A 14,486-nucleotide genomic window follows, 5' to 3' on the forward strand; every position below is an offset into this window, starting at 1 on the left:
TCATGAGGCCCTTTACGTCCTCCGATATAAGGTGCAGCCACCACCCCTGAATTAGATAATCCGATGCATGATACAGGGGCATAGGTGGGATATGAGTAGTGTTTCGATGGTTGGACGAGACTGGGGTGTTCGAGGAATCGTGAAATGTCGTTGTGTAAGCATATGAGTCGACATATATGGAGGTCCTCTTAATGATGTTCCGTTGCTAATAACTTAATCTCAACATACCGCTTTTCGTCTTCTTATTTTAGCTTCAGATCTGCGAGAAGTTGCTCCAGGGACCTCTCAGTCAGTGTCTGTCGCTTGTCGACATCCTCGTGCGATTCCTCTGACGCATCCTTCTTCAATCGGCGTTTCTTCTCCAGCATCCTGTCGATTCGCTCATATAGACCATCCTTTTCTTGCATAAACTCCTGCATTGCTTGGACCGCGTCGCTATATTGGGGACTTTCCGATCCCCAAGTCCTCTTCACGTTTAATAGATTCTTTCTCATCTTAAGAATCAGGTTCATGATCTCTTGCATCTCCTTATTAGGGTGAGCATCCTCGTTTGTATTGATTTTGGGCATGTCTGCTAGAGATTTCAATTGGCGTCTGCGGTTGTGGACCTCGAAAGTCACCTACAACCCCTGGTCGGAGATGTGGTGTATATAATCAAGTCGAGGTCGAAAACCTGCAGCCTCTCGAGATGCGGGTAGTGCAGGGAGAAATCAAGTGGAGCAGGAGGGCTAGTTAGCGCTCTTTGGGTCAGGTACGAGTGCTTCTGCAGCCTTACAGATTTCAGCCTCGTAACAGCACGTGATCATCGTCATTATCTTTTCTTTGGTGTGCTTCCTGCGCAGTCTTGAAGATTCAACGATCGCAATCGCAGACGACTGCGAACTCAACACTCTGCTTTGGTATCCTGTCACCGGCCGCTTACGTAGCCCAGTGGCTGAATCGATATCTGGCACGGTTTGACCACGAATTTCATACTACTGGAATAAGGATCTGCCACGCTTCAAAAGTTGTCTCATGGATACCTCGCGACAATATGTCAGTTACGGTATGTTCAACTCGTATCCTGTCATGCATACATTACTAATGCAGTCTAGCTACACACTACGCACGGTGATCTCAAGATCGAAATCTTTTGCGAATCCGTACCCAAAACAGCCGAAAATTTCCTCGCTCTTTGCGCATCGGGAGCCTACGGTGGTACGCCCTTCCACAGGGTAATCCCCGACTTCATGGCTCAAGGTGGTGATACTTCGCTCTCACCTAGAAATACCGCAGATAACCCGATCGTCAAGGGAGGAACGTCAATATGGGGACAATATTTTGAAGATGAGATCAAAATCCCCGCTTTACGACACAGTGGCCGCGGGATGGTCTCAATGGCAAATAAAGGGCCATACACCAACGGTAGCCAGTTCTTCATCACCTTCAAGGAGGCGCCTCATCTGGATGGCAAAAACACTGTGTTCGGACGTGTCATTGACGGCGCAGAGGAAGGGGGTACCCTCGAGAAGATGGAGAGTGTCGAAGTAGACAAGAAATATCGCCCCAAAAGCGAGAAAATCGTCCTCGAAGGCGTCACAATACATGCAAACCCCCTGGCAGCTTGATTACAAGACTTGTTCGAAGCTTGATGTTAACTTTACGTGATGACCGTAGCATCCATCTGACACCCACGGTTCTCATATGCGGTCCTGAGAGCTTTGCGTCCGAACATGTCTGGCAGGATGTACGTATGGTCTCCCAGATCTGGACCAACCCACCTGCTTTCTTTTCTTCCCAGAGAGTACGAAAGTCACAAAGGTCGACGCACCATGTTTGGTGTCGAACATGGGTTGTCAGGCTCAGGCATAGTTCTAGCCAAGCAGAGACCTCGTCCGTCGTCATTGAGGGCTTACGAAGCTGTCCGCAGCTGCGTACGGAGGTCTTGAGAAATCAGGCGCACCCAGTAAGCTTGGCGCGGAGTGGTTGGCCTATGAATTGGCATTCATAAGCCCGCAGCTGTGACGCTTGCCAGTCTGATGGGAGAAGCTCCGACGTGGTGGTGGTGGATTGGTAGGAGGCCATATCCCGGGGGCCAATCTTCAGGAATCACGAAAAACAGATTTTGCGGACTCACTAATACGTCGGCTGGCCCCAGGCCTTGGAAGAGATTGAGGCTGACTTTTAAGGAGCTCGGAAATGGTCAAGACGGCCATCAACGGAATAGTCAGTATCTAGGCAGATAGAATGTTGGGTGATTACTCGTATCTAGCAATCGGGGTATGGAGTAGACCTTACCTACCTGAGGCTTAACGGAATAGTTCAGATCGACAAAAGTGATGGGTGCTGACGTGCGCCGCTTGCGTGGTATCGCGGGCATTTGCGCATCTTCAGATATAGGTACCTACCTTAGGTAATTTTTATACACCGTAGGGGGTTGTCAGGCTGAAAAGGTTACTGACAACAAGGGTATAAAAAGCAAAAGTCTTAAGAATTACAGGTCTTATAGGCGCCCCGAATATACTGTCCGGGCACTCAATGTAAGCGACAATAGGCAGGCCACCAGCCTAAACAACTGGATGGAGTCTCCTCCTTCTGCGCTTTTCTGTCCCACCATATCCGTACCTTATTACGGAGTTACCACACACTCTCACCTCGAGTTCCCCAGTGAGCGCCTCTGGCTGCGTCTGCAACTGTCCGCATCCACATACATCAACACAAGTCAATCTCACCATCACTGCTCATATACTTCCGGCTTCAGGCTTCAGCATTACCTAGTCATTTCTCCCTCTATCTCAAGCTACCTACGAATAATACCTTGACCAACGAGACCGCACCTCGACCGCCCTCTCTCATTTGTCCGCCATCTTCTCCAAAACAAGCCCGACGTCAACAAGCCCACTTCCTTGCATTCATCGCGAACAAAGAAACAGGAAACACATGCCTCACGAACACTCTCCCTTTATGTAATCTCAATTCTATTCTTACGACTCGTCTCTATGGGCTTCATACCATTGCTCAGAACAAGGCCTCCGCTATTTCCCAATCCCGTGGTACGGCGATCACAGACGAGAGAGACTTCAACGCCTGATGGTCGCGGTATAGGCTCAGGCTGTGGTAGAAGATGAGCGCATTCGTGCGAGTGACTGGTCGCCCCAACACAAACTTCCTCGTTGGGTACCCCGGTATCTCTGCCACCTTGGTGAGTTATCCCTCGTTGCGTCTTTGGGACTTTGTGCTGACAGCCGCAGCCGCGCATCGAAGGTACTGTCGAGTTGCGCCCCGGTGTCGGCATATCTAGCCCCGTGAACATTTCCGTTGTTACCATTGCCCTTCAACGGCGAGAGAGCATCCATCCACATGCAGATTCGGTAGCAAAGAAGCATCTGGCTGCGCCCAGGAAAGAGTCGACGGAAACGGTAGGAAAGGAGATGTTATTGTTTCGATGTCCGGCCAACAGAGAATTTGAAGAGATCATGTACATGGACTTGCCGTTCGTCATATTTGTACCTTTTGGTCGAGGAGGACAAGAGACAGCCCGCAGAGTACCACCCGCCAGCCTACAGTTATCGCGGAGGACGGCCGAGACATTTTACGAGATGGTGGTGACGGTAGGGTATGGCTCAGGAGATCGCAAACAATACGCTTTCCCAGTCCCGATATCTCGGTACGACACGTTGTCTACGTTTGGGATGTACAATCGACCCGAATCTGCAGAACGAGTATCAGACCATTTGGTGACACTGGGCATCTCTCTACCAAGGTGGTCCTATGGGCCCCTGGACCCAGTCAGTGTCTACATCAAACTATCCCCCAATCCGGACTGGCTGAGCAAGGCGCGGAAAGTGACCATCCGGAAAATTGAGATTGGAATCGATGAGGAGGTCATATACAATCATGAAGGAGACGAACCGCAAAGGAAAACGAAGAACCTGGTACGCAAAACCGAGACGGTGGGTGTGAAGATGCCGGAAGCTGGCTACTTTACCAACCTTGGCCTGGTATTTCCCTCGAACGATCTCCGCGACTCCGACGGCATCATGCCTCGTGGGCGAGCAGCATTCCCACAGTATGCAGTGATGGGCTTTACGACAACGGCAGGTTTGTACAAGGTTGAATACTACCTGACCATCAAGGTATGTGGAACGGTTTGCGAGAGATGTTGGGTGACCCTACTGACAACTACTCCCCAGGCCTCAATGAACGGTGCCAAGGATATCGTTCTACGGCAGCCCATCGTTGTCTGTCCGTACGATCACGCCATGTGTAAGGCCGAGATGGAAGCCATCGAACAAGCCGCAAGAGATGCTTCGCACGTCAACGCGGAAAATCCAATGTTACCACTTGCCACGATCGTACGTGCCTCGGACCCGAACGCCATGAGCTGCATCGGTGTAGCTCTGGTAGGGTCGGTTAAGAAACCATTGATCGAATGAGACGAGACACATTCCTCTCCTTTTTTTTCCGCCGCCGACGACTTCTTCTTTTTCTTCTCGAAAGACACGACCAGGTCTCCCCATAGCAGAAGCAACCACTTTTTTTGGTGCGTCTTGTCATGCGCTTGTTGTCTATTGCCGCTACCTTTGTGCAAGGCGTTGGGTTTTTTGGGGATCGCGGCGACTACGGAGTACGGGCAAGGTACGTACTTGTTGTAGCTGAGGGCATCATCTGCCTTGGCCCTTGGGCCTGAGCACTATCATGAAGCGACGTCTGGATGCAAGGAATTGGCTTTTTCCTCCTCTTTTTGAGATTACAGAGAGAAAGCGAGAACCTTGGGTACCGTATTACCACCACACAACAGGACACACACACACACACACAACACAAATGCAAAGTAATTTGACAATCTGCGTGATTCTGTCCGTCTCTCCACACGCACACGACAAGTCGCGGTGCATGATGCTGTCATAGTACTTTTGAGGCACAAGCAAACAAGTCATTGCCGCGTCCAATGATGGAGTCCCTATACGCACTGACGACGAGGTCCTTGTCAAGACCTCGGTTGTTCTTTTTTCCCCCAAACATTCCTACAAAAGTCGGACGTCAGATGTAGCTCGCGCCCCATCTTTCATACAGTTCCTTGAGGAAAGAAGCAGAAAGATCAGATTCACGGCCAGAAATTTGTATTTCCTTTTCCCATGGCTAAAAAAAAATTAAACCCGACTGCCGTCATCGTTGAAGCAGTGTTAAAACCCAGGACCCCAACTTTGTCCATGTCCCTGTCCCTGTCCTACAAATCCTGCGAGAAGACAGAAGGACCATCGCGCCTCAATCCCGTCCAAACCACCCAAAAATCAACCCTACAAAGAGAATGCTTGTACCATGCATGCCTTTTCTTTGAGATGTGTTCCACGCTTCGTCATTCTCAGGTATATACTGTCGTCATGAAAAAATTCAACAAAAAGAAAAAAGGCAAAAGAAAGGACCCGTCCCTAGTAGTACAAGTCGAGCAGCTGCTCCGACATGCCGAAGAATTGGAAGCAGTACAACGGATCGATATAATCAGATCCTCGAGAGGTAAACATAAAAAAAAGCAAAACTATTGCTATGAGAGAACACAATCATTTCATATCGCGCCGGATAGCAAGCTCGAGTTCTTTTTGGATATCCAGCCCATAAGCATATTATCAAGCTGAGCTTGCATCTCGGCGAGTTTGTTTCGTTCAGCCGAAAACAGATCCTGCATGAGTGGGTGCTCGGGCCCAACGGGGGTTACGTTGCTTTTGTCGTGCACAATAATAAGCAAATCTTTGATATCCTGGCTGTTCTCCATGTAAGAACGCAAAGATGCATCTGACCATGTAGGCGTTGATCTTGACGTCGATGGAGTATGCGTTGCAGTTGAAGGAGATGGCTTTGAGGTACTGGCGGTACCTTCTGACTCAACCAGAGCGGGCTCGTCATGGATTGGCGATATTCTGATAGCTCCTTGTTGTTGTTGAGTTTGGTATTTCAAGTCATCATACATGTCAGATGGTTCGATCGGTGACACTTGCATCGCAGAATCCGAACGAGAGGGTGCTGCTTGTGAATCTGAGATGGGAGATATGGCCTTACGGTCATCTTCTTCAACAACTGCATTCTTCTCGTCCTCGGAATCGCTATCCTCAAGAGCAAATCGTTCCTTCGCTCGCTTCGAATAGATAGTTTTCACAGCACCATCACCATCGGTCGTTGTGTTCGAGGACGGCTTGAGGGCAGTTGTGATAGGAGAGAAGATAGATCTTTTTTCTGTAAGTGACGGGAATCGATTCACCGGCGTAGCCGACTGAGCCTGGGATGGTGATGGTGGTTCTTGGGCACCTTCACCGGGTGTTGGCTCGGATTCGACTTTCCTGACGGTCGATAGTGCCGATGCCGACGCAGGGGCAGTAGCGGGTAGGCCGGTACCAGCGACCGGTGCTTGTGAAGTATTCACGCCTTCCCTGGAAGGCGCTCTCTGATCTGGACCGGAGGCTTTGGGAGACACTGGGGGAGGGTTCTTTTGTAATTTGCTCGGCTTGCGCTCAGGTCCTGCTTCAGGTCTAGAGGTTAGAGATTCTAGGGAGTCTTTCGATTGTGGCGATTGTCGCTGCTCTTCTACGAGTTTCTCGCTCTCTTCTGGAGTAGAACCCTTCTTTCGCTTGAATAGACCGCTGAGCATGCCTTTCTTTTCTTTCTTCTTATCTTTAGACTTCTCGTCTGAGCCAACGATTTTATCGAATGTTTCTAAGCTCGCTCGCTGGCGCAATTCATGTTGTTGTTGTTGTTGTTCAGCAGAGGCAGCATCAGCATCGCCCCGCAGCAGCCGTGGTGTCAGCGAAATTTTCTTGGTTTCAACGGTCTCATCTCGGTAGAAAGAGTCTGTATTTCTTACAACTCCCTTCCTCGACCGTTGCATCGGCTCATCGGATGGTTGTTCTAGTCCGACTTGTACTTGCTGAGACTTGGTGGGACTTGACACAACTTCATTCTTGAGACTTTCGTTACTTGTCATACGCTGAATGCCGTTGGCTATTACTGTTTCTTCCTTGCTTCGTGGTTCTGTAGTACCGGATAGATCTTGCTGATCTTCGGCAGACTCGGTGTCGTCCCTGTCGTCGCTACCATCAAGAGGCACATCGTCACCCTCCTCGTCTTCCTCGTCAGAATATTCATAGTCGGAAGGCTCGTAGTAAGTAGGCGCAGTGAATTGTACAGTCTTGGCGTTCCTTCGTCGCATGGCTTTCTTGAGGGGGTTTTTGGACTTTTCAGTATTGTCCCCAAGCATTGAAGCGGACAACTTGCGCACTGTTAGCAAGAACGGGGTTCATGGTTACCGTACTTACATCGACGTTTCTGTGCTTATTCAACCTAGCCAAACGCTCAGTCGGCGTTTCTATATGTTCAGCGGGCAAGTAGCCTAGGTAGATAAGTCAGAATTCCAGACCTCCTAGTTTCGTGATGCTTACCAATGCTCCCATCTTTGACGACTCGAACAAGCCACCAGTAGCTATTGCTATCATCTAGTAACACCATAGTGTCGCCTTTTGTGGCATTCGCTTGCCCCTCGACGGTGGCAACAAACGTGTGTAGAGCGTACACGAACTCGAAGTCAATATCCTCTATTTCTCGTAAGCATTCTCCTCCCCAACCAGAGTCGACAAAACGATCGTCAAGAGAGAAAGTGAAATCCTCGGTGTCATCATCAGAACTAGATGCATAATCTGGCAAGTACGAAGCTTCGTCTTCCCAGTCATCCTCGTTTTCTTCGTAGACAAAATCATCTTCGTAGCTTTCTATCGCATCGTCGAGGAGGGGGTCATGAGTCGGCAACAGATATCTTCGGAATTCTTGCGATTCGGACAGGGGAATATTGTAGTATTGCGTCGTTGCGACAGGGTCAGAGGCCATTAACATTGGGTCTCTGGATGTGCCGTATTCCTCGTTTGGGGTAAAGCTTTCGAGATGTCCGTCGGTGTTGACAATGTTCTGAGTTGAGTACTCACCATGATGACTTGCCGGATGGATTACATGCGTAGGATACAAGGGAAAATGATCCGGGGTAACAGAAAAGGGGGAAGAAGAATGACTGCCTCGAGTCGGTGTCGGTGAAGCCGGGGAAGCTCCAAGATCCACAGAATCGACTCTTGTCGGCCAAATAGGGAGGGAGTATTTACCATCTTCAATCGAGGGGGAACTGGATATCTTGTCCATCAGGTCGTCATCCATGTCCTCCTCGTCATGGGAGTCGCCTGCTCCGTCATCAAGGTCCTGCCCATGGTATCCATTTCCATTGACACCATTCTGCGAAGTCATGTGGTCGTCATCTCGGTCGTCATCAAGATCGTCATAAAAATGTTGGTCGGCATGGAAACCTCCATTGGGTCTATCCTCTGAACTACGAGGGCTTGTGTGCTGTTGTTGATAAGCCTCGTGTTCTGCATGTCTCAAAGCCTGCTGCTGATGGGGCGCGGCTGGGCCATAGCCATAGGGTGAAGGGTGCGTGGGTTGTTTGGTGTGATCTTTGGCCGACGGCGCATCATGATCTTGTAGGTCCAAGGTATCTAACGACATGAGTAATGAGTATGCGCCTCCTTCTCACAAAGCAGCATGCAGAGAGTTCTGCAGAAATACGGTGGTGTTCTCTTACCAGCTCTCACAAGCTGTGGCTTCAGGGTGGTCATTGCGCGGACCATTTGGGCGGTGGTCGAGTGAATGTCGCGTTTCGTGCTCGCCGATTGAACTCGACGGGCTACGGCTTGCTTCTGATCGCATAGAGGGTTTTCTGGGGAATCGGACCGTCAAGTGAGGAAATCAATCGGTGTAAAGCCGGGGCAAATGTTGGATACTGCGGACGAAACCGACGATCGACGCGGTAAAGACTGGACGGGTCGGCAGCGAGCCAGCTCGGTTGTTGGCAGAGAGCGACGCGTGATACGAGTGGAGAAATCAACTGCGATGCTGCAAGCAACAAAGAGTCGAGTGCGTAGCGCAGAAGTCGACGAGTGAATTCACAGTACAGAATACAAAGGACGAGTATGGTTGAGGGATTGTCCTTGGTTGGTGGTGGAGGGTTGATTGGGAAGTTTCTGGGCGGATAAGTTGGTGGTTTCCCCTAATTGATTGAACCTGGCGGAAAGAGGAGCGTTTCAAAAATTAATGGCAGGCTGAGGATTCAGGAACTGGGTCGATGCCCTGTGCCTGCGCCCTCAGCAATCGAGATCAGGGACGGTGCGGACTTGGGGCTGGAGGAGCTCAAGAGGGAATAGCCCAGGCTGGTGAGAGGTTGTCATTGGATGAGCACGCGAGGCTTCAAGCAGGAAATCAGCGCTTGGCCCAGGCTCATTAGTGCCCGCCTAACCTTCAAGAGGCCTCTAACAAGACTCTAACCTCCCCCTACTGTAGGGGTCCAACTTCGAGCCTAGCAAGCTCTCACAGGGCACTCCCTCCTAGTCCCCACGCCCGGCCATTCTTAACCCAAGCCGCCCCTCCCTCAGCACCGTTAGGCGCCTGTTTCGACTTTACGGAGCCAGGATCCTGCAGCTTGCTTGCAGCCATTTTGTGGGGGAGACAAAGCGGCACGACCAGTGACCGACAGCCAACTTGATGCTCCGGAGTCCTCACACTTGTGCTCCATACTGTACACGTCCACGCACTCAGAGTAACACGATCAGTGTCGGATATTGTACTCTAGGTAAAAGTGAACCCTGTGACTTAATCGTGCATATCAGATCAGTACCCAAATATTTACCGGACCCTTTACTCCGTATCCTCAAACATCACTTTTCCAGTGTGTATGAACTTCATCCAACAAGAACGCCTTGGTTGTGGCAATGACTAAAACAATGGCCTCCAGCCTGAAGCGGTATCCTCCGCACTGTACACCGTATGCACTTGTAAAATGACTCGGGCCGTACGTGATACATGCATTGGCTGTAACGTCCAAAGAAGAAAGCTTTCCACTTGAATCGCCTGTTTGACCGAGAAGATGTTCATGATGATTGCTTCTTCCACAGTCACCACAAAATTCTGCTGACCTTGTGAACCACATAAAAATTCACAGCGCTCAACTACCATTTGTTCCCGCACATGTCGGATCTGCAGATCATCGACTGTGGCGCAAAATAGATGTATTCTCCGTACAGTACAGTACTAAATTACTAGGGAACACTTCCGAGGCTCATTATTCTCCAGGCCAGCGATTGCTTTTCGTGCCCGCACGTGGGACTGAAAGGATTTTGAAATTCGCACCACCACCACCACCACCACCAGGCACTTCTTTGCTTCCAGCCTCTTCGATCCATGGGCTTACACCAACTCGACTACGCGAGACACATTACAGATGCCCTCTTGAAGCACTTCCTCAGTTTCATTTCCTGCCACTCTCTTTCTTTAGGCAGAGCTAGAGCTACCACCTCACGCGCACGACATCGCCTGGTCTGATGGCACAGGCCGACGGCGATGCCCACCACCACTACCTACGCCCAGTCTCACATCATGAGAATGATTCCGTCTTGGCAACTGATGCCATCTCTGAAGACATGGACGACGCCTTAAAGATGCCAGCTTCAGATTCTCGGCCTCAATTCAGAGGGTCGGCGGCGAGCCAAGATACCATCCGCCCAACTGCCACTCCTCCCGTCGATATACCCGTTGCAAACGAGCATCCTACTTCTAGAGTCCCCTCTTCCGATGCCTCGTCCTACATCGAGCAATATATGCGCAACCGCAACCCGTCTGTCAGCTTCAACAGTGAAATCAAATTGGACTCGGGACACCGTCAGAGCATTGAAGATCCTCTGGAGAAGCCATGGCGCGAGCGAGGCCGGCCAGCGATGTATCCGGTCACGAGAGAAAGAAGAGATTCACGGGCACACAGCGAATCAGAAAGGTCGAACTTTGACCTCAACACTGGCCGTCGTATTCCCAAATTCTCCCAGAGCCCTCCAAGAGAACATGCACGCATAGGCGAAGCCCGATTCCCTCTGTTACAAGCCACGGTAGATGAAATGGCACGAGAATCACAGACTGACCTTCCTGAAGCCCAGTCGTTGACCTCTCAGTCCACTACAGAGTCTAATGAGCAGGCGGTCTTCTCTCCACCTCCCGACGACCAGTATCTTCAATCTCCTACCACAGAGTCCCCTGTCACGCCATTCTCCCAACAAGCCTTCTCGTACGAAGAGCCCAAGTCCTTTCGGAGGAGCGCCTCTCAACGATGGCGAGATGGCGAGACTAGTGCGTCCCCGCAGGACTTCTTTTCAAGAGCGGGTAGTCTGCGCAACAGGAGTATGCGTGACATTGCAAGTCGTGCTTCTCGGCGAGAAACCTCAGGCTCTACAAAGTCCCCCATGTCAGCTGCATCATCTTACCTGCGTGGTTTCTCGATAAGCAGTTCAACGAACAATGGCGACGCTGATGCTGGACCGCTTCCACCAGACGCCGAGGGACAAACTATTGGTGAGGATTACGTCCTGGGTAAACAGATCGGCTATGGCGGCTTTAGTACGATTAGGTCGGTGACACAACTCCAGGACGGTGAGCAGCGGAAGCTGGCCGTCAAAATTGTTCGGCGACGCATTGCCAGCATCTCTGAAGCCGAGAACGAACAAGCCCAAGCTGAATTCGAACATGAAGTCGAGCTCTGGAGGTTTCTCAACCACCGCAACATTCTCCCTCTGGAAGCCGTATACAAGCTCGATGAAGCTACGTTCTGTTTCATCCCTCTTAACATTGGAGGAACCCTCTTCGACCTGGTCCGCTCGAATCGCAACGGTATCGAACCAGATGTAGCTAGAAGCTACTCATATCAGCTCGCTTCGGCCCTACGATATCTCCACCTGGACGCACGTGTTGTGCACCGTGATATCAAACTTGAGAATGTCCTCATCGAACCTTCGCCCGATGGTAAGCCGGGCTTACTGCGCGTTTGCGATTTCGGCATGGCAGAATGGCTTTCCTCAGATAGTCTTTCGGGCCCTCCGAGCCCAGACTTCCACGATACCGATCGGCCTCCACGCAAGCACATGGGACCGGCTGATACGTCAACATCTGCTTTCGCAGGTGGCAGCCTGGAATATGCCGCACCAGAGATCCTACGCATTGCCGAACACCTCAAGCACAGTGGCCCTGCAGAAAGAGCTATTGTGTCTCCTGCCGTTGACATGTGGGCATACGGGGTTTGTGTATACAGCATGGTTGTCGGGTCTCGACCTTTCCAGAATTCTTTCCAACCGCGCGTGGTCATGGCGATATTGGCCGGAGATTGGAACCGGGAACCCCTCACAGAAAAGGGAGGACATGACGTGGTCGAACTAGTGAGCGGATGTCTCGATATGGACGATACATCCCGCTGGGACATCTCTCGTGTCATGGACTGCGCGTGGCTAGAAGATCTTGCTTCCGAGGAGGACGACCTCGATCAGGGCTTGCATGGCTGGCGGTTGTAGTTCCTCCTACCAGGACTCGTCACCTGGAATCATCAATCTCTTTTCTTCCTGGTCGACATTGCCAACACTGCTTCCGGAAACGATGACCATACCCCATCTATACGACGTTACGACCTTGTACTTTTTTTTTCTTTCTCCCTGCTTCCAACCTATCGTTCTCTTCTCGGCACGCAAGGCGCTTACTGGGACTGACTGCATGGGATGACGTTTGGGGGACGAGGGCGGTCATTGAGAGAACATGTTTTGTTTCACTTGATTATAGCAACGGCGCTCACTGACTGTATGATTATTTTCCGGGTTCCTTTTTTTCTCTTTCCATGAGCTGGCCCAAACGGGAGGGTGGATGAGTTTGACCTCATTTGGATCCGTTACTCCGTTAATTTTACGGTGGCTGGACGGGAGGCTATGCTTGAAGGGGCACGCAGGCAGGACGGCAGAGGGCACGGTTGCTTTCTTTTCCTTCTCTCTACTACGACATGTCAATGATAATGAGCACGATACGGTTATGGCTATAGTTGTGATTATGGTTACGGATACCCAATCATCACTTTTTTTCCAAAAAAAAAACCAAAAAAAAACAATCACCTCTTACTTTTGACTTCTCCTTGACTCTGGATCAAGGTTTCTAAAAACATGGTCTCTAGGAAAGGCTGGTTCAGGATAGAATGTAGTTCACGAAGTTATGGTAATTAGGTAGGTACCTCCTCCGTAGTGGGTAGACATGTCTAGTCGTTGGCGGATTCGCTACACACAGTACTCTTTATTTCCAATTGCCCTCGGCGGTGGTGGTGGTGGTGTTTTGCTGTTGTTGTGCTGCTCATGCTCTTCTCCGTCGTGTCAGCTATGCTTCTGTCATCTGAACTCCCAAGGCCGTGTTTGTATGCGACGTCGATCCAGTCAGTGTTTGCTTGGTCCGGTCTTCGCCTGCAAATCACCCTTTGACCCAAGGTTATTACGATTTCCTTCCAGGTTGTTTGGGTTGTAAATATGTCTTGTTTGATTTGCCGGATTTCAAAATTCGTCTTCATCATTGAATGTCTCCCCCATCTGATCTTTTCGTTCGTTTGTTACCCAAAAAAAACCAAATGATCCCGCACAGCTGTGGCTGGGACCCGTTTTGGGAATGTTTCCCAGTTCTCATCTTCGTCTTGCTCCTTCCTCTCGTCGTAGGGGCTCGACGTGTCTTTGCAAGACCCTTCAAAGTGATAATCTCCTCTTCCGTACATACACACACAAAACATTAAAATCTCATTTTGCTCTCTGCTCCCTCTGTTGGGATGGATCAACCCCAGATTATGTTTTCCTTCCTCTCGACCGTTTGTGGTGGGTTTGCCTCGTAGGGCCCCAGCGAGAAGAAACAGAAAGATAAGGCCTCCAGAATCCACGGCATGTGGGGGTAAACAATAATAGTAGTAGTAGTAGTAGTAGTAGTAGTAGTACATGGTGGTTTGCAACTCTTGCAAGTACTGTTGTCGCAGTGATGTTGTTGGGGGGGGGGGGGTATATCAGTTTCAAAAGAAACAAAGAAAAAAGTCGAGTATCGCTCCGTCGCTTTCATCTCAGACCAAAGAACAAAGCAATTAAACATAGGAAAAGCATATGTTGTTGCTGCGGCATGTTGAGGACGCCTGCTCCTGTGCTGAACGGACCATCGAAAGGACTGCCGCCACCGCTGTCGCCCGAGTTGCCATTGTTGCCTCTGTACGCTTGTGTCGCTGAGCTGGCCGATGTGATACCGGCAGAGCTCGTGCTGGTACTGGTAAAAGAGGTGGTCAGAGTGGTCGTTTGGGACGAAGATGAAATCGAGGTGGATGACGATGATGATGATTCTGTCGCAGAACTACTCGCAGAAGCGACGGTGGAGCTGGCGGATCTCGCACTCCCAGAGGCTGCGGCGGTCGACGTCTTGGTCGCCGTGTCCGAAGCCATCGATATCGAAGTCGAGGGACTCGCCGCTGCTGTGGTCATGGTTGTGGTCGTGGGTGACGACGTAGGTGTGCAGAGAAAGGAAATGAGGTTTCCAACGAAGATTTGACCGATGAGGGAGTCTCCAGGTGCCGACAGGCTGGCACAGGATCGTTGGACGAAATCTTCGGC

At 50.6% G+C, this 14,486-nt stretch overlaps 5 protein-coding genes across 6 annotated transcripts; 3 read left to right on the top strand and 2 right to left on the bottom strand.

Moving 5' to 3' along the window:
• Window positions 1-242: 242 nt before the first annotated feature.
• Window positions 243-569, bottom strand: PV06_10941 (uncharacterized protein; the record flags this gene model as incomplete). Its single annotated transcript, XM_016412536.1, has 1 exon — window positions 243-569. The coding sequence occupies one exon, from the start codon at window positions 567-569 to the stop codon at window positions 243-245; it is 327 nt and encodes a 108-aa protein (XP_016257035.1).
• Window positions 570-866: 297 nt separating this feature from the next.
• PV06_10942 (peptidyl-prolyl cis-trans isomerase-like 3) lies at window positions 867-2,334 on the top strand. The gene is made up of 2 exons (XM_016412537.1): window positions 867-1,045; window positions 1,095-2,334. The coding sequence occupies exons 1-2, from the start codon at window positions 1,034-1,036 to the stop codon at window positions 1,605-1,607; spliced, it is 525 nt and encodes a 174-aa protein (XP_016257036.1). The 5' UTR covers window positions 867-1,033; the 3' UTR covers window positions 1,608-2,334.
• Window positions 2,335-2,639: 305 nt separating this feature from the next.
• On the top strand, window positions 2,640-4,789 carry PV06_10943 (uncharacterized protein). Its single transcript, XM_016412538.1, has 3 exons — window positions 2,640-3,181; window positions 3,231-4,115; window positions 4,173-4,789. Exons 1-3 carry the CDS (start codon window positions 3,104-3,106, stop codon window positions 4,413-4,415), a joined length of 1,206 nt encoding a protein of 401 aa, XP_016257037.1. The 5' UTR covers window positions 2,640-3,103; the 3' UTR covers window positions 4,416-4,789.
• A 329-nt stretch (window positions 4,790-5,118) lies between these two features.
• PV06_10944 lies at window positions 5,119-9,049 on the bottom strand. 2 transcript variants are annotated; one of them, XM_016412539.1, is made up of 5 exons: window positions 8,591-9,049; window positions 8,118-8,504; window positions 7,410-7,562; window positions 7,287-7,360; window positions 5,119-7,240 (listed from the first exon to the last, which is right to left on the bottom strand). In XM_016412539.1, exons 1-5 carry the CDS (start codon window positions 8,634-8,636, stop codon window positions 5,546-5,548), a joined length of 2,355 nt encoding a protein of 784 aa, XP_016257038.1. In that variant the 5' UTR covers window positions 8,637-9,049; the 3' UTR covers window positions 5,119-5,545. The 2 variants fall into 2 exon arrangements, with proteins under 2 accessions (XP_016257038.1, XP_016257039.1); XM_016412540.1 differs by lacking the exon at window positions 8,591-9,049 and having other exon boundaries at window positions 8,118-8,533.
• A 1,063-nt stretch (window positions 9,050-10,112) lies between these two features.
• Window positions 10,113-12,936, top strand: PV06_10945 (uncharacterized protein). Its single transcript, XM_016412541.1, has one exon. It carries the CDS (start codon window positions 10,383-10,385, stop codon window positions 12,387-12,389), a length of 2,007 nt encoding a protein of 668 aa, XP_016257040.1. The 5' UTR covers window positions 10,113-10,382; the 3' UTR covers window positions 12,390-12,936.
• Window positions 12,937-14,486: the final 1,550 nt, after the last annotated feature.

The sequence above is a fragment of the Exophiala oligosperma genome, assembly GCF_000835515.1.
Source record: "Exophiala oligosperma strain CBS 72588 unplaced genomic scaffold supercont1.17, whole genome shotgun sequence".
NCBI classification, from domain to species: Eukaryota; Fungi; Ascomycota; class Eurotiomycetes; order Chaetothyriales; family Herpotrichiellaceae; genus Exophiala; species Exophiala oligosperma.

What these genes read in the sequence shown, in the direction of transcription:
- PV06_10944 (XM_016412539.1), bottom strand. Translation starts at nt 8,636, where the DNA reads ATGGTCCGCGCAATGACCACCCTGAAGCCACAGCTTGTGAGAGCTG. An exon ending in TTCCCCCTCGATTGAAGATG is followed by an intron (nt 7,563 to 8,117) that starts GTAAATACTCCC and finishes TACGAGAAATAG; the next exon opens with AGGATATTGACTTCGAGTTC. An exon ending in CGTCAAAGATGGGAGCATTG is followed by an intron (nt 7,361 to 7,409) that starts GTAAGCATCACG and finishes TTATCTACCTAG; the next exon opens with GCTACTTGCCCGCTGAACAT.
- PV06_10943 (XM_016412538.1), top strand. Translation starts at nt 3,104, where the DNA reads ATGAGCGCATTCGTGCGAGTGACTGGTCGCCCCAACACAAACTTCCTC. An exon ending in CCGGTATCTCTGCCACCTTG is followed by an intron (nt 3,182 to 3,230) that starts GTGAGTTATCCC and finishes TGACAGCCGCAG; the next exon opens with CCGCGCATCGAAGGTACTGT. An exon ending in AATACTACCTGACCATCAAG is followed by an intron (nt 4,116 to 4,172) that starts GTATGTGGAACG and finishes ACTACTCCCCAG; the next exon opens with GCCTCAATGAACGGTGCCAA.
- PV06_10945 (XM_016412541.1), top strand. Translation starts at nt 10,383, where the DNA reads ATGGCACAGGCCGACGGCGATGCCCACCACCACTACCTACGCCCAGTC.